The sequence below is a fragment of the Schistocerca americana genome, chromosome 3 (genome assembly GCF_021461395.2).
Source record: "Schistocerca americana isolate TAMUIC-IGC-003095 chromosome 3, iqSchAmer2.1, whole genome shotgun sequence".
NCBI classification, from domain to species: domain Eukaryota; kingdom Metazoa; phylum Arthropoda; class Insecta; order Orthoptera; family Acrididae; genus Schistocerca; species Schistocerca americana.
In genome coordinates, this window is record NC_060121.1 from 705,568,749 (window position 1) to 705,593,174 (window position 24,426).

Here is a 24,426-nt window from a genome sequence, read left to right on the forward strand (position 1 = left end):
ATATATTATTTCCTTCTGTTTAAAAATTCACATTCAAAGCTGTATTGTCCTCTGCTCGTCTCTTTCTACGTCTGAACTGCCACTGCTCACAGCAGTGCACGTTAGCTGGACCACTTGCCCGGCCAGTGCTGTCAAAGCTAAATGCGCCGGTAAAGCTATTGTCCCGTATTACAAATGGTTCAAATGGCTCTGAGCACTATGGGACTTGGAACTTAGAACTTAACATCTGAGGTCATCAGTTCCCTAGAACTTAGAACTGCTTAAACATAAATAACCTAAGGACATCACACACATTCATGCCCGAGGCAGGATTCGAATCTGCAACCATAGCGGTCGCGCAGTTCCAGACTGAAGCGCCTAGAACCGCTCGGCCAGATAAAATAACAAATATATTGTTATGTGTGTAACTGCTGTTTGAAGACTTTCTTTTGCTTGTACAATACTTTCGAAGAGGGCCAGTGGCAGAAACGTTTCAGGAAATGAACAAAATATTTGTAGTAAACACAAACAAATAGTTCTATTATATAAGTTGCAACTATTACCACTGCATCTCATTTGGAATTCATGAAAAATATTTCTTGTAACCGTCAGCCTTCCTAGTCACTCGAATTATCACTTCTCAAATAACAGTTTTGCTGTTAACTCCGGCTTTATGAAGTACTATTTCGAAATTAGCTTCTTTATCGGTCCGTTTAAAGCTTCAGCCATTCGAAGAAGTCTGCCAGGACATAAAAGACTTAAGTCAAACTCACAAAACAGTTACTTGCATCGATATAACAAACAGCGGGATGGTCTAGTACAGTTGTCGCCAAAGTTTTTTCCTCAAGACCCATTGTGCGGCACATGTACCGATCTTATAATTAACTCGTAACCCACATAAATTGATGTGTTATGACCCCCCACTAGACAAGCTACAGTAACGGTGCGATAATTTCGCACCCAACTACTGATCGACGACACCGTTTGAAATTCTTCGTATTCTCTATTTCCGATTTATAGCACCCTTATGGACACCAGTGTTATGACACTGTAATTTCCTGAGGAAGTGTTTTTTCTGTAATCTGATAATTAATTGTTTAATAACAGTAAAGGTATTTATATTTAAATGGATTATGCACTATGAGACAGGCTCATATCAGTAAATTAAATGTTTTGAATTTTAATTTCCTTCTACTCATTCCGTTCTATTACGACAGCCTTAATTTAATTTATTATTCCTTTTTAAAAAAAATATACAGCGCTTGAAGATGACCCTCTCTCCAACTCTCTGCTACGAATTCACGTAACTTCCGTTTGAAATTTATACCGTAGCATCTGACCGCTACAACGCACGCAGATTCATCAGTTGTCTGCCATGGAAGACAAGAAAACAGTTCCCCTACCACATTCTCTCACCCCACTGTCTGCCCTTGCAGTAAGCTTCGTCCCTGTTGTGAGAGGCCAGCTTACTTAACAACCTCAGTTAAAATCAAGCACATCTTAAAACTTTGCTGTCTCTGTAAGTATGTTTTTTGTTACTGAGCAGGAAAAGTGTACTCTTAAGGTCGGCCGCGGTGGCCGTGCGGTTCTAGGCGCTCCAGTCCGGAGCCGCGCTGCTACTACGTCGCAGGTTCGAATCCTGCCTCGGGCATGGGTGTGTGTGATGTCCTTAGGTTAGTTAGGTTTAAGTAGTTCTAAGTTCTAGGGGACTGATAACCACGGCAGCTGAGTCCCACAGTGCTCAGAGCCATTTGAAACATTTTTTTTTTTTTTTACTCTTAAGAAGCGCTTAGCCTTAACTGACGGTTTTGGATTCGCCTGTTTGTTGCTAGATCCGTATTATTATAAAACATGACTGAGAACTACGAGCCGTACAAACAGTTGATTCTGGCCGCATGCGGCCCGCGGGTAGCATTTTGAAGACCACTGGTCTAGAACAAAATACATTATTTTCGCTCACATCTTTCTCCCTCCCCTTTCTATAGACGGTTACCGGACCCATCAACGCCCGTCACTTATTATACAACCTTACCGTCTTCCTTCTCTATTCACTCGCCTCTTCGGTCTACTCTCTCTACGTTTCATCTTTCATCTCTGCAAGCAATTATGGAATTTCATGGTGTGCCACAACAGGCGAGGTAATTGCCTTTTTCAAGCTACGTTGAATGTCAAACGCGTTTATCAGGTGTTGGAGTGCGGCGGTGTGTGAAGATAGCGCGTGCCCACCGGACTGAAACGACCTGCCGGCCGTACTGGGAACTTGCTGCAGCTGGCGCGCTGTTGCAAGGCGCTCTATGAAAATGAGCGTACCACGTGTTAAGCTACTTTGTAGAGTATGCCATTAGTAACGGTTTACGTCTTCACAACGCGGAGAAGAAGTGAACGCCCTGTGTCGTAAGTGCCTTCTCACTTTGGTACGAATTTACGAAAAATAGCTTTTCACATTTGAAGGTATCCCCCGTTTAGACGAATAGAGTTCATTCTCGGCTCATTGCTTTTGGTTTATTCGATAGTTTAAATAACACTGAACACATAGTCATGAGTTTTGTAACTATCTGATTCCCAACTGCATATTAATAATTAGTAGTGCCTAACGCATTCGCAGTTGTGCAGTTAAACGAAGACTATTAGTTTTGACGTCGGAATCGTCTCGCGTTCCACAATGCAGTGCACCTTTAGTGGCCTAAAACTGCATTGTGAATGACTTTCTGCGTGATTATGTGTTTGTGCCTGTTCATCTTTATTTTAACGGACTATAAATATAGTAAAATAAAGGCACAAACGCACAATTATATACGAACCCAAATTTTTCCATTCCCTATTCCTGTTGCTTTCTCGGTCCTGTAATCTGCCACCTCCCCCTGCCAACTGTTCAACCGCTACAGTCCACTACAATCAACGAAAAAAATAAATAAATAAAAATAAATGCTTCGATTCTCTTCTGTTCCGGTTTGCCGCAATCCGTGTTTCACTACCATACAATGCGGTCCTCCAAAGTACATACTCAGAAATTTCTTCCTCAAATAAAGACACATGTTTGATGCTAGCAGACGTCTCTTGGCCAAGAACACCCTCTTCGCCTGTGTAAGCCTGTTTTTTATGTCCTGTTTCCCCTGTCCCTAATGAGCTATTTTGCTTCCAAGGTAGCAGAATTCCTTAACTTCATCTGCTTCATGACCATAAAAATTTTGATGATAAGTTTCTCGTTATCGCTATTTCTGCTACTTCTTACTCCTTTTGTCTTTTTTCGGTTTACTCTCAATCCATATTTTGTATTCATTAGACTGTTTATGCCATTCAGTAATTCCTGTAATTCTGCTTTCTTTCACTGAGGACAGCAATGTCATCAGCGAATCTTATCATTCATTTTCTTCCAGTATGAATTTTAATCCCAATCTTGAACCTTCATTTTATTTCCGTCATTGCTCCCCGGTATACAGATTGAACCGTATGGGCTGTAGACTGCATCCCTGTCCTACATCGTCTCTAATCCGAGCACTTCGTTCCTCGTCTCCCAGTGCGCTTGCTCGCTCCTGGTTCTTGTACGTATTGTATATTTCCTATCGCTTAATCCAATATTTTTCAGATGTTAAAACATATTGCACCATTTTACTTTGTCGAAAGCTTTTTTCTACGAGTGTTTCTTGATTTTTCTTCAGCGTCCATTACCAGCTGCAGCGTCAGAACTACGTCTCTGGTGTCCTTACATTTCCTCAAGCCAAACTGATCATCAGCTAACAGATCCCCAATTTTCTTTTCAATCCTTTAGCACATTTTCTTGCCGTCAACTTGGATACATGAGCCGTTAAGCTGAGTGTGCGATAGTTCTCGCATTTACCTGCCCTTGCAATCTTCGAAATTGTATGACTGATATTTTTCGGAAAGTCTGATGGTACATCGCCAGTCTCACAGATTCTATACACCAACTTGAGTAGTCCTTTGGTTGCCATTTTCCCAATGATTTTAGAAATTTCGATGGAAGCTTTATTTGGTATAACGTCATCCAGAGCTGTTTTAAATTTTGACTCTAATACTGGATCCTCTATGTCTTCCATGTCGTTAACAGACAAGTCCTCCCCCTCACAAAGTCCATCAATATACTCTTTCCACCTATCCGCCCTGTGCTCCGCCTGCGTTTGGAATTGACATTGCACTCTTAATGTCACTAGTCATGCTTTTAATTTTATCGAAGGTTGTTTTGAATTTCCTGTAATCCTGTAATTTCTTTTTACATTTCTTAACTTTTTTTCCTGCAGCCAGCCGGCCGGAGTGGCCGAGAGGTTCTAGGCGCTTCAGTCTGGAACTGCGCGACCGCTACGGTCGCAGGCTCGAATCCTGCCTCGGGCATGGATGTATGTGATGTCCCTAGATTAGTTAGGTTTAAGTAGTTCTAAGTTCTAGGGGACTGATGACCTCAGATGTTAAGTCCCATAGTGTTCAGAGCCATTCCTGCAGCCATTTAGCGTTGGCTGCCCTGCACTTCCTAGTTATTTCATTCCTCAGTGATTCATATTGCTGTATTTCTCTGAAATTTTTTGTATCTATTTCTTTCGCCGATCAGTGGAAGTATTTCGTCTGTTATTCAAGTTTTTTCGCAGTTACTTTCCTCGAACTAATGTTTGTGTTCAACATCTTTGCCATTCGTCAACTGAACTGTCCACTCTGGCATTCCTTATCGCAGTATCCACATATTTAACCAACTTCATAGGCCTCTCATCATTCCTCATTATCCCACTTCCCGCCACACTGATTCTTCCTGACAAGTGTCTTAAACTTCATTCTACTCTTCATACGTGCACTGGACAAATAGCGACCAGTAGCTATAATACAGGCACAAGTAAATTTCCTCCAGAAGTGCTATAAATTCAAAAATAATTAGACATATTCAAACTTCCTCGCAATTCGACAAGCCATAGGAACTTTTTCTAGCCTAAAGCACTAGAGTACATATATGATAGATTACATGTAATAACAATAAACAGCATTTTATTTATGTAATGTGATGTTTTTGGTAGCAAAAGGTGAAACACATATTGGATAAATACATTGTTTAAAAGGATGGGGAAAGAGAAACCGAGTATGGCTTTTCCAAAGAAGCTTTCCCGACTTTTGCTTTAAGCGACTTAGAAAACTTACGAAAAACCTTTATGTGGATGGCCGGAAGGGAACTTGGAACGCCATCCTCCGGAATGCAAGTCCTGTGTCTTTAAAAGTGCCACTTCACGTGGTTCGAAATTTTTTGGAGTCGTGGGAAAACCTCACGGAAAAAGATTATCGAGAGACTTTTCGACTCCATGTCGCCACGGCGTTTAGACAGGTCGACTGTAGAACTTTGGGTTTCAGCTTGCACTAAAATCACAGAATCAAGGCAGAAATGTGGTTATGTAATCGTAATTGTTACTCTATCTGTAGTATAAATTTCTTTTCAAGCGGATGTACGAGTATCCTTCTCAGTGCTAGATATTTCGCAGGCATTAGTGATGTAACACAGCCTTCGTTAGTGCTTGTGAGTGTCGTGTTACTGGTAGAGCACCAGGAACTAATGACTCCCTGTGCATTCGTGGTGCACCCTTGTTCTCAGCTGCCCTAGACAAGGGCAGGCGTGGTCGCTAACGAGCCAGACAAGCTCGACTTAGCGACCTCTGGCGACCCGTCCACCGTTCACAAAGGCCACTCAGTAGGCTAATCAGCACGATGCGGTTAATGAAGGGGCAGCCGTGTGCTGGCTGGAGTAGCTGTGTCTGCTTTTCAGGCAGCAGGGCGCAATAGTAGGAGGTGGGTGGCACCATTAGGAGGTCGTTACGGGTGAACTTCCGGCTGGAAAGGTAATAGCGTGCGATTTCGATACTGAAGGTGGCTTACAACGAAATAAAGACTCTCATGAATCCTGGTCTGGTGCTGAGATGGGTTTTGGCTACCCTTATTTTTTTTATTCTTATACGATTGGTGAAAACTCAGGAGAAAATTCAGTTATGTAAAACCTACATTCACCACATGTTGGATTTGTTCTGAACTGCGCTTACGTGCCTCAACTTCTTTACTCTTTCTCTGCATGGCCCCAACTGGGAGAAAGATTCGTATGACGGATTCTCCGTTTTCAGTTAGACTTTCAGTGGTAAAATTTGTAGTGCAAGAAGAAGGACGATCAACAATAGCGGTTAATATTCAGCCAAGGAATACAGAGAAAGAGAAATAATGGATGAACCCTGCATCTTCGATGTCTAATTTCATCTCTCAAGTTACAGTAAGAAGCAGAGCTGTTGTATGTACACTAATGGAAAAGAATCGGAACACCAAAAAATAATTAATGTAGAGTAATCAAATTTGGGGAATATATCTGGCAAGGTGACATATTTAAGTAATTAACATTACAAGATCACAGGTTAATGCAAGCGAGGGATAATTTGAAAATGTGAAATGCTGGTATATTAATAACCTGTGTAACTGCCAGAATGTTGAACGAAAGCTTGCGTATGTGCATGAATTGTCTTTTACTGGTGCTGCATGTCAGTTTGTGGGAGGGAGTTCCACGCCTGTTGCGCCGGCCTTGTTGCCGAGAGGTTCTTGGTGCTTCAGTCTGGAACCGCGTCACCGCTACGGTCGCAGGTTCGAATCCTGCCTCGGGCATGGATGTGTGTGATGTCTTTGGGTTGGTTAGGTTTAAGTAGTTCTAAGTTCTAGGGGACTGATGACCTCAGATGTTAAGTCCCATAGTGCTCAGAGCCATTTTCTACGCCTGTTGCACATGGTCGGTCAATACAAGGACGATTAATGCTGTTTGTGGATGATGCTGGAGTTGTCATGCAATGATGAACCATATGCGCTCGACTGGAGACAGACCTGGTCATAGACCAGGTCAAAGCAACATGTCGGCAACATGTAGAGCATGTTGAGTTACAACAGCAGTACGTGCGCGAGCGTTATCCTGTTGGAAAGCACCCCCGGGAAAACTGTTCATGAATGGCAGCACAACAGATCGAATCACCAGAAAATGGTTCAAATGGCTCTGAGCACTATGGGACTTAACATCTATGGTCATCAGTCCCCTAGAACTTAGAACTACTTAAACCTAAGTAACCTAAGGACATCACACAACACCCACTCATCACGAGGCAGAGAAAATCCCTGACTCCGCCGGGAATCGAACCCGGGAACCCGGGCGCGGGAAGCGAGAACGCTACCGCACGACCACGAGCTGCGGACAGAATCACCAGACTGACGTACAAATTTGGGGTCAAGGTGTATCATGCTGTCATATGAAATCACACCCCATACCATAACTCTAGGTGTAGGTCCAGTGTGTCTAGCACTCAGACAACTTGGTTGACGGCACTTAGCTGGCCTCCTCCTAACACACAGCCACCACTGGCACCGGCCCAGAACCAGGTTTCATCAGAAAACGCAACAGATCTCCACCCTGCCCTTCATTGAACTCCCTCTTCACACTACTGAAGTTGCAAATGATGGTGGTTTGGTGTCAGTGGAATGCACGCTACAGGGCCTCTGGCTCGGAGCTGTCCTCGAATCAAACGATTTGTAACAGTTCGTTGTGTCACTTGGCGCCAATTGCTTCTCAGATTGCAGTTTCAGGTGTGGTACGAGGTGTCAGAGCCACATCGCTGATCACTTACTAGATTTGGTCATAACTGTCAAGTAGCTGGAAGTACCTGACCGTAGCTATTCCAAGTGAAATTGCCATATTAACGTATTTGTGAAGAAAGGATATAACACACTGAGATTTATCGGGGGAATCTAAAAGAAGTGTAATTCACTCATGAAGAGGGGCAAACTCACGTCCTACCAGTTCCTGATAACTGTTCGACGGTCTGCAACTCTCGCCAAATTACTTTGAAAAACAGATAGATAAGATTCAAACAGGATCTGCGTAGTTACTATTGGATTAGTTGAGCCAGCGCGGGAGAGTCATAGAACTGCTCGACAAATTTCTTTGGCTGAAGTTACGTCCAAGACGACGTGTGTCATGGAAAATTTGGCTGTCAAACTTCCGAAGCTCTAGGAAATAGTACGACTGAAGAAAGATATTAATATGGGCAGTCAAATGAAAACGTGATGGCTGGAAAAAAGCAAGTAACCTGTTTATTGTACTGAATGTAATCGTCGTAACTGTTGATCATTTCTTCTACTGAGAGACAAGACGGTCAATGCCTTAATGGAAAAATGTTTGCGGTTACCGATGGAACCATCATTGTATCCAGGCGTGCACCTCTTCGCCCGAAGCAAATCGACCGCCACGCAAGTCTCTTTCAGAGCTCCAAAAATGTGGAAATCGCGTGGGGAGATAACGAGACTGTAAGGAGGATGTGTAGGGACTTCCCAGTGGAACTTCTGCAGTGTCTTGAAACAACCTTGGCGATATGTGGGAGGGCATTCTCCTGCAACAGAACGATACCGTCCGTAAACATCTCTGTGCGTTTGTACCTGATGCCAAGTTTCAGTTTTTGCAAAGTGTCCACATACTGCTGCCTATTAATTGTGGCGCAGTGTTCCAGAGAGCCAGTGAGTAGCTGGTTGACGGACGCCATCACTTTGTTCCTGGATAACGCCTGCCCACATGTTGTAAGGTTTTTTCGACTACGCTGCAGAAGTGAAGCTAGGATCCTCTTATACGTCCTCCCCAAACAGTCCAGCTCTCTCCTCATACGATTTTCATTTGTTTGTAGCCCTGGAGAAACACATTCCTGGCCGTCGATTCGCTCTGGACGAAGAAGGTGTACGCATGGGTACAATCATGGTTCCGTACGAAACCGAGAACATTTTTCGAAGAAAGCATTGACCTTCTTGTCTCACAGTGGGATAAATATATTAACAGTCATAGCGTACTTTTGAAACAGTAACGAGTTTATTAACTTTTTTCCCTGTCTGTCTCATTTTCATTTGACTACTCCTTATATTTTACATTTTGCATCTCACCCAATGACCACGAGTACATTTCTTCTTCTCGCCTACCATACGCGACTGAACAGGACGGGAAGAAGTGATCCTGTTACTACAGTGCTCACGTCTTACCTTCGTCTCTCGCATGCAGTACGGTAGCTTTTGAAAGGCAGAGGCAGATGCGCTTGCAAGACAAAACACGCAAACACACTGTTCATTCTCCAATGGATGTCTCCGGTGTTTGTTCCTCGGCATCCAAGAAAAGAATAACAACACCTTGGCCCTGTGTAGACGCATTAGATAATAACGTCGCCATAGTTGACGTTTCCACACCTACCGCACGTACGTCGTAAAGACACGAGTGGCACACTAACCCCTTGCCCAAACGCCGGTGCTTATGTACCAGCGTCGGAATCGCGCCACGTTATATATATGTTGCTGCAACGCCCTCAAACGGAAATTATTTGATCCCCCCTTATATAATCGTACCTCATTAAATGTAGCTCGGCATGTTGAGGTATTTCAAACTCGTCACCTGCGTTAGACAGTTAAATAAAATTTGAAGAGGCCTGATTTCCTACAAGACTGAACACCTCAAGGCAACGAAAGGCAGTTGCACGAGAATTGTTCGGTGGACGCGGTAATTCGAGTATCTGTAGTTTTCCATGTGCTTCAAGATCAACGGATTGTTGGGTGTGGGCTTTTCTGTAAGGAACTTCCTTGCGAGCCGAGTCTACACGACTCATCCAGCTACACTATGTAAATTAGGACGACGCTGTCAATATGAAATTTGTAGTTAGTGAATCTGAGCTGTTACCTACTGGAAACCTCAACAGTATTTGTATTATTTAAAGATTAGATTCACTAGATTAAGTCTTGCGAACCGAAGAACTTGTGGGTTTTCAAAGAGATCAGCTTGAAGCGAACGAAGGATCAAGTTAGTTAAGGCAACACGAGCAGCGAGATTCAAATTCTTCTCTGGCCATCTAGATCTACTTTAACACTGGTTTACCAAAATGATTTGAGTCTAATCCGGAGAAGGTCCCTTTCAAATGCTATGGCTAGTTTCCTGCCTTTCTTCCCGTAGTCTGAATTTCTTCACCGTTGCCAATGACCCTATCATTTTCGGTACTAAATCTCAGTATTTCTTTTCCAGTCTTGCAAACTGTGTTAAAGATCCTGATACTTCTAAATGTATCATCCGGAGGGCGCCCCATTTACTAAAATCTTTATGTGACTCTTTGTTCTCTTATTGTAACTCTGGCCCAGAGATATAAGTACCAATGGATGAATTAAACTATAACTTCTTGATAGTTGTTCAACTGCTAAAGCAGTGAAAACCGTCTGTAACTCATCACTGAAATTCACATTTTTCATTACTGTCTGATATTCTTTTGGAAAGTTCTCACCAAGGAAGCGTGATGTTTCATTACTATGGAAGGAGAGATATACCTCTCTAAGTGGACGTCTTAAACTGTCTGTTGCACCATTCATTATGCAGATATTGCTTTGCAACGAAGTGCAATGAAAAAATCCTACTAAATTTTCTGACATGGAGAGACAGCGGCAAATCATAGCTTGCAGAAGTAATTCCGAATGTTGCTTTTTTAGGGGAGATTCATTTTCGAAACCTTGAGCGGTAACCGCAGTACGTAGTCCCCCAGTAAGATTGCGAAAACTATGTAGAATCTAGTCGTAAATGTGATACTCCTATAGTCTTTTATGTCGACGTGACCCGAGATATCGTAACAAAAGCAACCACGGCGTAAGTTGCGAGCTCTGTCATCTCAATAGCGTTCCATGTTGAGTAATTCGTGGAAATATCTGCAGAGTTACGACCGCTCACATTCCTAAACACCGGGTCTCAAATCTCCCATCTTGTAGTGATTGCACGAATTACGGTAAGGTACAGCCTTGCAGATCGGGAGATATAATAGATCGGGCCGACTCTGGATACGAAAGCGGCCGGGGCGCTTGTCATGGTGGGTGATTTAGGGAAACGACCAGCAATTAAGCCCGGTTTTCTGGACGGGGAAAACAATACGGAAGCTGATTCACAACTTGGGCGTTAGCTCCGGCCCAGATTTGTGTTCGGCGTGACTCATCTGAACGAACGGACGCTGTTCTCTTGGAAAGAATCGACCTGAAATACAAGCGCTCGCGACGAAATCGGTGCGGTACGACCACGAGTGAAAGGGGACCTCATTATGTCAAGATACTGTAGACATCCAAAGTAAGCGGCGTATTTCGGTGTGGTTGCTGCTAATAGAAGTGACTATTGACCGACTTCATTCGAAGTAGTTGTTGGATGACAATTTCCGGTGAGTTAAGAATGTGTGCATGTTGAATGCACAGTTTAGCTTGTAACCCACGTTCAACGTTGCACAAAGCGTGGTCAGAAACAGTTTGAAAAGCGTGTAAGGATGTTGCAGGAGAGACTGTTACGAGAAATGATTGCAACGAAAAAAATTCGATACATTTCGCCGTTTCCGAATTATTTAGTACTGAAATTACCCGAATAGGCCGTTGCGCGAGCAAATTGAAGCCTTTTCACGCGAGAACGTGAGTTACCACTTGTTGAAATGCTCATTACCAGTTAAAATGTGCCTTTTCCGGAAGTGATAAATTTCAGACAGGGAAGCAAAGGTTGCGTTTTTAGGGTTCCGGAATTGTTATAGGATCGCTTCGATGTCTGTACTTCTGTCTGTCTGTCTGTCCGTCTATCAAAAACCCTTTTCTCAGGGACGAGTAGACGTATCGAGCTGAAATTTATGTCACACACTGAGGCCTATGGTCCCTTGACGGTGAAAAGCATTGAAGCTTCTAAGTGAATGCAATCAAAAGATACGGCCATTTACGGAGCATATTTTGATACTAACAAACTCACGCATCAAAACTTATACAGTACGTCTATTGGCCAAGAATCATGTGATTTGGCAAGAAGCAACATTTCACAGTACAGCCAAAGAGCTAAATGCAAAAACTGTTGATTTTTATTACAACATCGGTAAAAGATTTCTTTTTTTTTGCGATTTATCATGCAGCGTTAAACTTTTAATTAAAGCAATCAGTACTTCTGCATTTCAGCTGGCTGTGATGCAATGGTAAAAGTTAAATATCAGGCAAGGAAAGACTTCATTGCTCATATGACGCGTTTCGGAATTTATGCGTCATCAGATATCCAGGAGCGATTACTGCACGTAGATATAGCGTTTCCCAAACAACTTGAAACGCCATATCTACGTGCAGTAATCGCTCCTGGATATCTGATGAGGGATACATTCCGAAACACTTCATATGAGGAATAAAGTCATTCCTTGCCTGATTTTTGACTTTTGCCATTGCGACCCAGTCATCCTGAATGGGGAACTGCTAATTATTGTAATAATAGTCACCTTCCTCCAGCATGACTGTATGTCACATTTATATCAATGAAGTTAAAACATTCTCGAAAGGTTTTGGAATCCCTGAGACCAATGTCTTGCCAGTAACAGTGCCGATATCAATCATTAATGGACGAGAGTCTCGATTACCGGAACGTACGAAGTGTCTGCCTACACAATTAAGTTTGTGCGGAAGCCTAAGTGCAGAGTCCTAATCGCATAAGGCCAATTTTTTCGGTTTTAGAAAACTTAACTAGAAACACTTTTGGCAGCACTGTCTGGCAGGCAGCTTGAATCTGCGTGCGCAAAAGCCTGATTGCATAACTTCAATACTAAAAAACTCGGAAAAAGAGCGAAGTATCGAATTGTTTTCTTAACAGTTATTTCTCAGCACAGTATCCCCTGTAACAATCTCACGAACTTTTCAGACCGATTCCGACCACCCTGTATATCCCGCCACAACAAGAAAATAGTGTCCTACTAGAAAGGTCAGACGCTGCTTCTAAACGATTTGTATCAACTTAGGTAAATAGTCGAATATGGTGGTGAAGATGAGGGAGAAGGTACATTCAAAAGCAACGCACGTGAAACAGGTGTAAGTAAAAACTTTTAGAAATGGCGCTCAGCACTATGGGGCTTAACTTCTCAGGTCATCGGTCGCCTAGAACTTAGAACTACTTAAACCTAACTAACCTAAGGACATCACACACATCCATGCCCCAGGCAGGATTCGAACCTGCGACTGAAGCGCCTAGAACAGCTCGGCCACTCTGGCCGGCTAAAACTTTTAATTTCGAAATAACAAGTCAAACAATTAGCAATTGATGTAGGTTAACTGGGCAGGGAAAACGATACGGAAGCTGTTTCACATCATGCTCCTCGTCGGACCAGATATCATCAACACAAGATTCAAACAAATTGTACTTCACATGTCCAGTTCGCAACCTAATAGTACAGAGAAATCGAAAATGTTATCATATTAGTCCACAACGCACATATCTTTGAAAAGTTACTCATTCGTCATTCGAGATGGTAGAAAAATGATCAACGTACCAGATCATGAATTTCAAGTAAGTAGGTTTCATTCTTGGTGCACCTTGTAAATTTTATTTGTCTTTTTTTTTTGTGGCAGAATCTGTTATTTGAGGGGAGAAAAGGTGAAGATGAGAGAAAATATTACATTATTATTTCTCGTATTTATATTTACCTTGTACATATTTTATTTATTGCCCCGAATCATGTATCTGATGTTGAGGTTTTATACTTAATTCATTAACAGACAATTAAGCTGCGATATTGAGAATTTTCTGTGTATATTTGATAGTGCCCTCAGCGGTAATAACAGCGTTACTAGTTTTGTGAAGATCAACGTACGCTGTCCAGTATTAGCCCACATTTATTGCCTGACCGACATACATATATTCGGATGGTAGGACGACGCCAATAACCTGACAAGGATGTCACATTTACGGTAGCACCAACATGCAGTATCTGTTTGGAACTTTTTTTCCTAACTATCCTCAAAGAGCACAAACTTTCAAATGAATATCTCATACATGGGAATCGATTTACTTGAACTGCTCCGCCCCCACCTCCTTCCCAATAGTATTTTCATTCTACCATTTAATACACCTGTCTCTTTGTTCCGAGAACGTTGTTTCATTGTTTCTATTCAACAAGAACACTGAAAAAGAAAATCAGTTCGTCCAGAAAAGAACCAAAATTTTCTCCTGTCGTAATTTTGTCACTCTTATCTGTCATACAGTTTTTGCCCTTTTCTTACGGAGTGTGTACTGAAATCTTGGTCTAAATATGTTCAAGAGTGTGGTAGTATATAAGGAACATATTAAGTATAGAAAACTGAATCCAGCGACAAACTGTCCCTTTGTCCCTTGATTCTGTCTGCATAAAAAATGACAAAAGATAGTATCTTCTACCGTCATAGCTAGTACATTTATACAGATGTTTCATATCTATCTTGAGGATGCGTAATTTGATAAATTTTATCACCACGAAGAAAACACATTAACCAACGTATTGTGTTTCACAAAAATTGTTATGTATCAGTGTACCTCTACTAATAAGTTGCATTTCCCACACAATAAGAATTTGAAATTAATGTAATTACACCATTCTTTTTGTGATTCTCGTTGTCCTGGACGGTATGCGAAGGAAAGTTTAAAAGATCTCTGTTGGGATAGAAATAGTGTTGATATCTAGGAAATTTTATTTATGTCATCTTGATTCAGGATGCGCAACAACCGAAGTCAAGTGCCATCTTAATCAGCAAAAATATCTTATTCCCATGGTTGTGAAATTAAAAGCGATGAACTGAAAAACAAGGAAGGACGTAATCGATTTCTTTTCCATTTTGGATGGTTTATAGCAAACGGATTTGCGAAATTAGCAGCTGCGCAGAAGAAAAGTTGTGTGTTATGAAGCTGAATAATCAACGATTACGTGTGAATGACATTGAGGTGACAAAGTGTACGTAATAAAAAAGAAATATTACTCTACGCCTCACTTAAAGCGCGACTGCTACGGTCGCAGGTTCGAATCCTGCCTCGGGCATGGATGTGTGTGATGTCCTTAGGTTAGTTAGGTTTAAGTAGTTCCAAGTTCTAGGAGACTGATGACCACAGTAGTTAAGTCCCGTAGTGCTCAGAGCCATTTGAACCATTTGAACCTTACTTAAATAATAATGATAAGAAGGGTTTCAAAGAAATTCTCGTGATTATGTGCAGTGATTCACGAACTAGTTTTGCTCCACGATTTCTAACCAGAAAAGGCGTAACAACGGAAGTACTACAATTAAATTGATAGTCCAGCACCAAAAACTTCCACCTCAACTACTGAAAGAGATGGCTAGTGTTTTCCTGGTTACAAAAAGGGAATATTCCTGTTATTTACTTAGAAAGGGGTAAAGCTATAACTAGGAAATATTAAGTAAGTCGTCTGAGCCAATTAGATGAATTAATATCTGAAACGAGTCCGCCGTTCTCCAGACCGCGAGTCCTATTTGACCACAGTGCCTCCTCTATCGGTAGTTTTTGGCAGATTAATGTCTGCCAGACATTCGAGTATCGTATATTGACTTACAAGAATTACGGCGAAAAATGAGTTTATTTTTACCTGAAAAAACAGATTTATTGCCGCGCCGGTAGCAGTTAATATCTTGAAGAAATTCAGCAACCAGACTTTTTTCTGTTTGGCGTATTTCTTCAAGTAACTTAATACAAACACTCTTAGCTCAAACAGCAATATCGCGGATAAACTTCTGTTTTTTCTGCGCTACAGAGCCCTGAGTGAGAAACCGCTTCTACGTGCTAACGAAACAGAAGCATTACGTGGAGGTCGCAGGAGCAGGTGCTTGTAGAAGCTGGAGTGTAACTTACCGGTGAGGGTGACGTTGACGTGCTCGAGGCCTATGTAGGCGCCGATCGTGACCGCCATCTTCTCCTTGGAGAAGGCGCGGTAGCTGCTGACGATGTTGGCGGAAGCCACGTGCCAGCAGGAGCCGTACTTAGCCACTGCAACAGGAAAAGGTGGGGCGCGAAATCACGCGACAGTCGTTTGCATGAGAACAAGAAAACTGAGGCATATTTTCCGCTGTTAACAGCTGAGCCATTCGAATGACGACGTGAGCAGTGACCAACAGATAATAGCATTGTCTGCAAATCGCAACCATCTGGAGTCGAGCCCTGTTGCGCTTACTGTTACAGGTGTCAAATAGTTCCAACTAGGTAATATTCTCCTACAGCGGTGCGGAAAAGCGTTGATTGATAGATGACTTTCGTTCAGTTATCATGGACCGCAATACAGATAAAAGTATAATCTTAAAAGAGAAAAAGATGGTAAAGGCGTTTTGTCCTATGAAGAGTGATTATTATTTCTTAGATGTGGTAAATTGTAATTAATCAAGATACGAGAGACATATTCAGACACCAAAATAGTTACTTAAGTTAAGTACTAACTTTTAAAATTACAACTCACACCGCCTTCAACCGCTTAGAGACGAAATATGGAATTTTTATAGTTACTGAACGAAGAAAGTTGTAGATTTCGGAGAAGCTCAGGCAGGTAGGATGGGGAGAGAGAGAGAGAGAGAAATCTTTATTTTAGTTTACGATGAAGAGAGTGGAAAGCTCATCCACACTGATCCGGCAATATCAATATTTAATTCATCGTTTCAAGCGAAGAGCAAAGTGTAGAAGAAGTCGTTGTGTTATTTATATTCTTTATGCCATTGTCTACATCTCGAACTAAAAAATTGCTAAACTAGGTTTACTGCCTTGTAGGAGTTTTATCGTCTTCGAGAATAGTCTTTCTTACTTTAGTGATCAACTTTTAGCGAGCAAGTATGTTTCCAGCAGCCGTCCTCCAATGCGATCTGTCCTCAGTAAATATCTTCATCGCGCTATCGATGTTGCAGCGGTTGCCCCATGCAGAGATCAAAAGGGATAGTAAACAGATATTATGTATTCTCAAAAACATCTAGTATCACTTAATATGCTAATGAATTACGATCGCGTATCGATTAGGAAAGACTTGTGGGTCTACACCACAAAGATAGGAGGGCGTTTAGTAAGTAATGCAACGCGTTTTTTTTTTTCGGCCAATTTCGGTTGCAAAAGTGCTAAGTTCGATATGGGACATAGTGAAGTATTCCCGCTTCATCCCCTACAGTTTCATCAAGTTCCGATACGTGGCGTTTGCAACTGTGATGCATTTCAAGCAGAGAGCTATCATTGAATTTCTTTTGGCGGAAAACCAGAGCATCGCACTAATTCACAGGCGCTTGCAGAATATCTGCGGAGGCCTGGAAGCACGGTGATTCGTTGGGCGAGGCTTCTGTCATCATCGCAACGAAATCGCGCAAACCTGCCCGATCTTCTGCGTGCCGGCCAGCAGCACACAGCTGCGACTCCTGCAATGTTCTAACGTGCCGACACTCTCACTCTAGGTGATCGAAGGATCACAAACAAACACCTCGCTGCACAACTGGACGCCTCTGTCGGTAGTGTTGACACACTCACCCACCAGTGAGGTACTCAAAGGCATGTCCGTTGGGTTTCTCGTCGCCTGACACAACACAATAAAGAGCAACGAAGGGCCATCTGGGTGGAATTGCTTGCACGTTAGCACGCTGATCGTGAAGATTTGTTGTCGAACATCGTCGCAGACGATGAAACATGGGTTCGTCACTTCGAACCGGAAACAAAACTGAGCCATGCTGCGGCTCGCATTGGTGCTATTTGTAGGCTTTCGCCCTCTGTTGGAAGCTAGACAGTATCGTTTAGTTGGCATGGTTGCGGTTGTTTGTCTTCTTCTCGTGTTGACTGGCGCCACTTGTTTCGCAAGCGTTGCCTGTCCGCTAGTCGCAGCCACGGCGGCTATCGGTATGTAGTAACTGTTGCCCTATATTTGGGACGACGTCGATGTTTTTCCGGGTCGTGTGGGTGGCCAGTTCGGTTGGGGACTCAGGAGGAGCCAGGTCCGCGCAGTGCCAGAACACGCCGGGACCGCTGGTGGCACGCATGGACTGCCAGAGGAAGGTCTGTGGTCACGAGGGTGCACGACCTCGTCGCAAACCGGATCCAGTAAGCTTTAAGATGAGTGCATTTCAATCCAAGTAGAGAAACCTCCACCGTTGTGATATCTCGCGATTCTCCTGTGACTTGGGTTCGTGTTGCTGCTCGCAGTGTCGCCGAGGCGAAGAGCAGCGAGTGGAGTGCTTGAGGAAGGCGGATCTGATTAGCTTTCCTCGACTTCTTATTACTATTTACTGCGTTCAACTTGTTACAATTTGTTAAGGTCAATCAGCGATAATTTTTTTAATTTTTTTATTTTTTTATTTATTTATTTATTTATTTATTTATTTATTTATTTTTTTTGCCTTGTGGGCGCTAACGCTAAACATTCCTAATTTATTGCCATTCTGGGCAGCCAAGAGTTGCATTCACTTCACAAGATGGTAACTCAGACTATTGGCAGTCTAATGAATGACTAATGATAATCTTGCTGAAGCTACCTGACGTCCGATAAACCAAATGCAACGGTGGAACGATTCGCCAAAGCCGGAACCGGCTGTCTGCACTACGTCCCCAGAATACTGTCTTTACAGCACCCGGAACGAGAAAGGAATCACTACCACCAGAGTAGGAGAATCTCCAACCGTCCTACAACCAAGAAACCTGTCAAAACTACACGCCTTACCGGACAGCAGCGGCAAGGCGAGGAAACGTACACTGCCGTTACATACACTAATCCCCAGGACAGGTAACTGGGGCGTTAGCGCCCACAAGGCAAACAATAAATAAATAAATAAATAAAATTAAAAAAAATTATCGCTGATTGACCTTAACAAATTGTAAAATTCTAATTTGGTATTTGTATTTTAGCAGTAATCCTTTAAAATCTTATTTACTGGCATTCCTGGTGTCTGATGCCTTCTGCTGTGTTTGTGGAGACTTGCCTTCAATATTTCAGTACCTGTAATTTGTAAGTTGTAGCGAGTTTTGAACAATTCTTAATTTATTGCCATTGCTGGCGTGTAAGGCCTTCTGCCCAGATCACAGTGGCTTGTTTCTAAAACATTATCTGCTTTATCTGCATGTAATGGTGATTTGCTAAATTGCAGCTCACTGAAAACACTATTGTTTACACAGTTGTTTATTCCTTCTTTAATAACGTACGGTATTTTTATTTATTGTTGAGTCTGGAATTATTAGTTGAAGACAAAGTGCGTGTAACTGTAAAAGGCAACCAACAGTGACTGATTACGGCTCCGTCCACAATCGTAACCGAATCCTGTCTTCCCTTGACTATCAGGTCTCAAGAACGGCAATCCACGGAGTGGTGCCACACCACCCCTCTACCGAAGAAAAAGTTCAAAGGCACCCCGTCAGCCGTTAACGTCATGGCGACGGTCTTCTGGGACTCTAAAGAGGTTATTCTTTTTAATCTCCTCCCTCATGGTACAACAATCAACTCTGAAGAGTATAATACCAGCAGGAAACTGAACAAATGATCTCAGCTTGTTCATCGTCGTCAATGTCAACGCCAGGCCTGACACAAGTCTGGACTCCCGAGAGGAGCTCACAAAACGACTCTGGACTGTTCGTCCTCGTTCATCCTACAACCCGAATGTCGCACCTTCCGACTTCCATCTGTTTGGCCCAATGAAGGATGCATACCGCGGCAAGCAGTGCGTCGGTGATAGGAAGGTTATTGATGCAGCAAGATGCTGGCTGCGACGTCGACCAGCAGAGTTGTACCATGCAGGCATTCGGGCCCTCTCAGTAAGGTGGTCCAAGGCCATTGCATTGAACGAAGATTATGTTGAAGAACAGGGTTAGTAGGCAGAAGAGTGGGGAATAATATTGTGTATTGGATGTGTGGGATGTGCTACAGTACTTATTGAACGCCCCTCGTACAAAAGAGCTCGTATAAAATGTCCTCTCCAAACAAAATACAGGGCGAGCCAGAAGTCCTTGGACATCTTCATAAGTTGGAAGATTAATGGAAAAATTGAAATGTGATGGTGGCAACATAGGTTTGACGTGGGGCCGCAACTTTCGAAGTGAATGTCATTCATGGCCGCCATCTTGAAATCCGCCAATTTGGATTCAAGTCATTTTTTTATGGGAAAGAGGGTGTATGACACATCAAATAACACTCCCTTGAGCTCTGGAATTGAGTGGTGTAATTTGTTTTTGTCTATCTTGTATAGTTTAGAAGTTATTAATGTGGTTGCAGCGACTACAGTCGTGCTTTGACGGGATGGACAACATGTAGAACATGTGTTGTAGCAGTCGGTATGAAGGTAATTTCCCAACTATGAACATTAATAACCTCTGAACTATACAAGATATACAAAAACAAATTACACCACTAAATTCCAGAGCTCAAGCGAGTGTTATCTGATGTGTCATACACCCCCCCTTCCCATTAAAAAAAGAAACTGACTTGAATCCAAAATGGCGGATTTCAAGATGGCGGCCGTAAATGACACTCACTCCAAAAGTTGCGGCCCCACATCAAACCTATGTTCCCATCATCACATTTCAATTTTCCCTTTAATCTTCCAACTTATGAAGGTGTCCAAGGACTTTTGACTCGCCCTGTATTTTCACTACTCAGTCTGTCGCAGATATACAAACAGATTATATTGTGTGTTATCAAGTTGTGAACAAAAATAAACCGTAAATATAATTTTATCTGTCTATAGATATGTAGTGATTTTTACTTTCCACCCATTATTGCTACTTATGATTCTTCCATGCAGAGCGTCTAACAATCCGAACCCCTAATACGTAACTCACTTTTCCATTTCATTAACTTTAATGTAATGATTAACGATGCTTGTTCTCAGAAAAACAGCCATGAATTGCAATAGTCATTGCAAAATAACAAAAACAAATGACGTTACTGCAGACAGACACGATATTCTACAAAAGCCAGTTACTGGTCACGGCAATTTATCTCACAACGGCTGCCGTCAGAAGCTCGCAGCCTGTGTGTGGTACAGTTGCAGAACTACAATGCCTTATAACGAACGGCATAAGCGCGACCAACCGAGACGTAATAATAGGAATCGAGTGTGTCACCAATTCCGACTCGCTTTTACCCAAATCATTCGAAGCGAATGTCTAGACGGTTAACAGTAACATGCTCTGGTCGTAATCCTCTCCTGTGCTTACAAATTATTTGGATTTGTTAAACGAACTAAATTCTTATACTGTACTTACATTATAATTAGCTTCATCGTTAATTTCATAACGGAATTTCAGAGTCAACATTGTTTCATTTTATTCATTATTTTCTTTTACTTAATGCTGAATATATTATGATAAATGAACCGCAAAATGAATGCGATGAGAAAACGAGAGAATGTAGAGCTCGTCTGGAAGTTTATCGCCAGTCCTTCTTCTCACGTACCCTGGAACAGGGAATGGGCAAGACATGGGAAGTTGAGGGAGGGGAAAAATAGATAATGATATCTGAAGTATCCTCCGAAAAACACCGTAAGGTGTTCAAAATGGCTCTGAGCAATATGGGACTTAACTTCTGAGGTCATCAGTCCCCTAGAACTTAGAACTACTTAAACCTAACTAACCTAAGGACATCACACACGCCCGAGGCAGGATTCGAACCTGCGACCGTAGCGGTCGCGCGGTTCCGGACTGTAGCGGCTACAACCGCTCGGCCACCCCGGCCGGCTCATCGTAAAGTGTCTTACGGAGTATAGATATAGATGTAGATTTATTTAGTGACTGTGTCTTACGGATACAATGATTCAGACAAATATCGAATAAAAAAATGTAAAGAACCATCAGTAGGTTATTACTCTTAGCCGTCCTAAACCTTTCGACTTTAAGAGACTCACAACGTGTGTCATTCAACGTTGCTTTTCTTCTTCGTAGCAGTAAACACTTACACGGAAAAGGACCTATACACTTTTAGTGCTAGTTTTCTCAAAGGATCGAAACTATTGAATGAAACGTTGTGATCGTTGTTATTTGTGCTGAGTTAATTATGTCAGAAATTTGAGTATATTTTCAATAGTCTAATTACAATTTCAGAATTTCAAATAAATGAGAAAATCTGAGTTCTTAATTAACAATATTAGACAATTAAAAGAAACACTCGATTGAAATCTCTTGTTTGCTATGCTCACTTGAAAACGCGCCAAAAATGGATAGGCGGAGCTTGGAAGTGTTCGAAATTTTCTACATCTACATCTACAGCTACATGGATACTTTGCAAATCACATTTAAGTGTCTGGCAAAGGGTTCATCGAACAGCCTTCACATTCTCTATTATTCCAATCTCGAATACCACTTGGAAAAAACGAACACATATATCTTTCCGTACGAGCACGGATTTCCCTTATTTTATCGTGGTGATCGTTTCTACCTATGCATGTCGGTGTCGACAAAATATTTTCACATTAGGAGGAGAAAGATGGTGATTGGAATTTCGTGAGAAGATTCCGTCGCAACGAAAAACGCCTTCTTTTAATGATGTCCAGCCCTAGTCCTGTATCATTTCTGTGACACTCTCTCCCATATTTCGCGATAATACAAAACGTGCTGCCCTTCTTTGAACTTTTTCTATGTACTCCGTCAGTTCTATCTGGTAAGGATCCCACACTGCGCAGCAGTATTCTAAAAGAGGACGGGCAAGCGTAGTGTACGCAGTCTCCTTAGTAGATCTGTTACATTTTCTTAGTATCTCGCCAGTAAAACGCAGTCTTTGGTTAGCCTTCCCCACAACATTTTGTATGTGTTCCTTCCAATTTAAGTTGTTCATAATTGTAATACCTAGGTATATAGTTGAATTTACGGCTTTTAGAGTAGACTGATTTATCGTGTAACCGAAGTTTAACGAATTCGTTTTAGCACTGATGTGGATGACCTCACAGTTTTCGATATTTAGGGTCAACTGACAATTTTCGCACAATTCTGATATCTTTTCTAAATCGATTTGCAATTTTTTTTGATCTTCTGATGATTTTATTAGTCGATAAACGACAGCGTCATCTGCAAACAACCGAAGACGACTGCTCAGATTGTCTCCCAAGTCATTTATATAGATAATGAACAGCACAGGGCCTATAACACTACCTTGAGGAACGCCAGAAATCACTTCTGTTTTACTCGATGGCTTTCCGTCAATTACTACGAACTGTGACCTCTCTGACAGGAAATCACAAATCCAGTAACATAGCTGAGACGATATTCCATAAGCACGCAATTTCACTACGAGCCGCTTGTGTGGTACATTTTTAAAATCCTTCCGGAAATCCATAGATGCGGAATCGATCTGAAATCCCTTGTCAATAGAAATCAACATTTCATGTGAATAAAGAACTAGATGTGTTTCACAGGAACGATGTTTTCTAAACCCATGTTGACTGTATGTCAATAGAGGTAATTTATAATGTTTGAGCACAATATATGTTCCAAATGCTGCTGCATTTCGACATGAACAATATGGGCCTGTAATTTAGTGGATTACTCCTACTACCTTTCTTGAATATTGGTGTGACCTGTGCAACTTTCAAGTCTTTGGGTATGGATCTTTCGTCGAGTGAACGGTTGTATATGATTGTTAAGTATGGAGCTAATGCATCAGCATACTCCGAAAAGAACCTAATTGGTATATAGTCTGGACTAGAAGACTTTCTTTTGTTAAGTGATTTAAGTTGCTTCACTACTCCGAGGATGTTTACTTCTACATTACTCATGTTGGCAGCTGTTCTCGATTCAAATTCTGGAATATTTACTTCGTCTTCTTTTGTGAAGGCATTTCGGAAGTCTGTGTTTAGTAACTCTGCTTTGGCAGTAATTTCTTCGATAGTATGTCCATTGCTATCGCGCAGAGAAGGCATTGGTTGTTTCTTGCCGCTAACATACTTCACGTACGACCAGAATCTCTTTGGATTTTCTGACAGGTTTTGAGACAAATTTTCAGAATAAGCTGATCATTGACGGAAGCCAAAAGTAAAATATGGAAGGATTTGCGTACCACACCCATCAACTAAGGTAACCCACAGTATACCGATTCGACAGCTGTTGCTGATCAATGACGTTAGATCAACGGCTGCAGTGAATGCCTCCGTTTAATAATATAATGACAAAGCCACGTCTTCCATTTTCGAGGGAGGCAAAGGTTATAAGTCGTATAGTCGTCTATGAACTGCACCATGTATATAAAGATCCAAAGCTCGGTGAGAAGGATATGGACAAAGAGTTAATGAATACCAGTACCTGGTCTGAAAAACATGGGAAGAGGAAAGAAAATTGTAATCATAATAATAAATCAAATAAAAATAATGCTGTAGATAACGAAACCGCCACACATTTAAGCACTTCAGATGGTAGTGTCCTTTCAAGAAGTGTAGTCAAGGTGGGGTTATCTTTGCTCTCTATCTGGTAGCACAACGCAGGTTCCGCTAAACAATTGCGCAGCGTGTGTTAGTCGTATTCCAATTTCAGTCACGCCCCTTAAGACAGCGACGATACGTCAGTCGTAAAAAGGAAAGGCACTGCAGGAGCGCTGCTAGTAATATGAAGTAGCGTACAGAGGACGAAACACAAAGAATGGGTGCGTGCGTGTGAGAGCGAGTAAGGGAATTGTGTATCACACCGTGGCGTGTTGTAAT

At 42.1% G+C, this 24,426-nt stretch overlaps 1 protein-coding gene across 1 annotated transcript in view; it reads right to left on the reverse strand.

Moving 5' to 3' along the window:
* Positions 1 to 24,426, reverse strand: part of LOC124606925 (dual oxidase maturation factor 2-like) — a 713,401-nt gene that overhangs the window by 331,355 nt on the left and 357,620 nt on the right. The window contains exon 4 of the mRNA XM_047139039.1: positions 15,653 to 15,787. Within this exon, the coding sequence (XP_046994995.1) occupies positions 15,653 to 15,787 (135 nt within the window). The remainder of the gene's footprint in view (positions 1 to 15,652; positions 15,788 to 24,426) is intronic.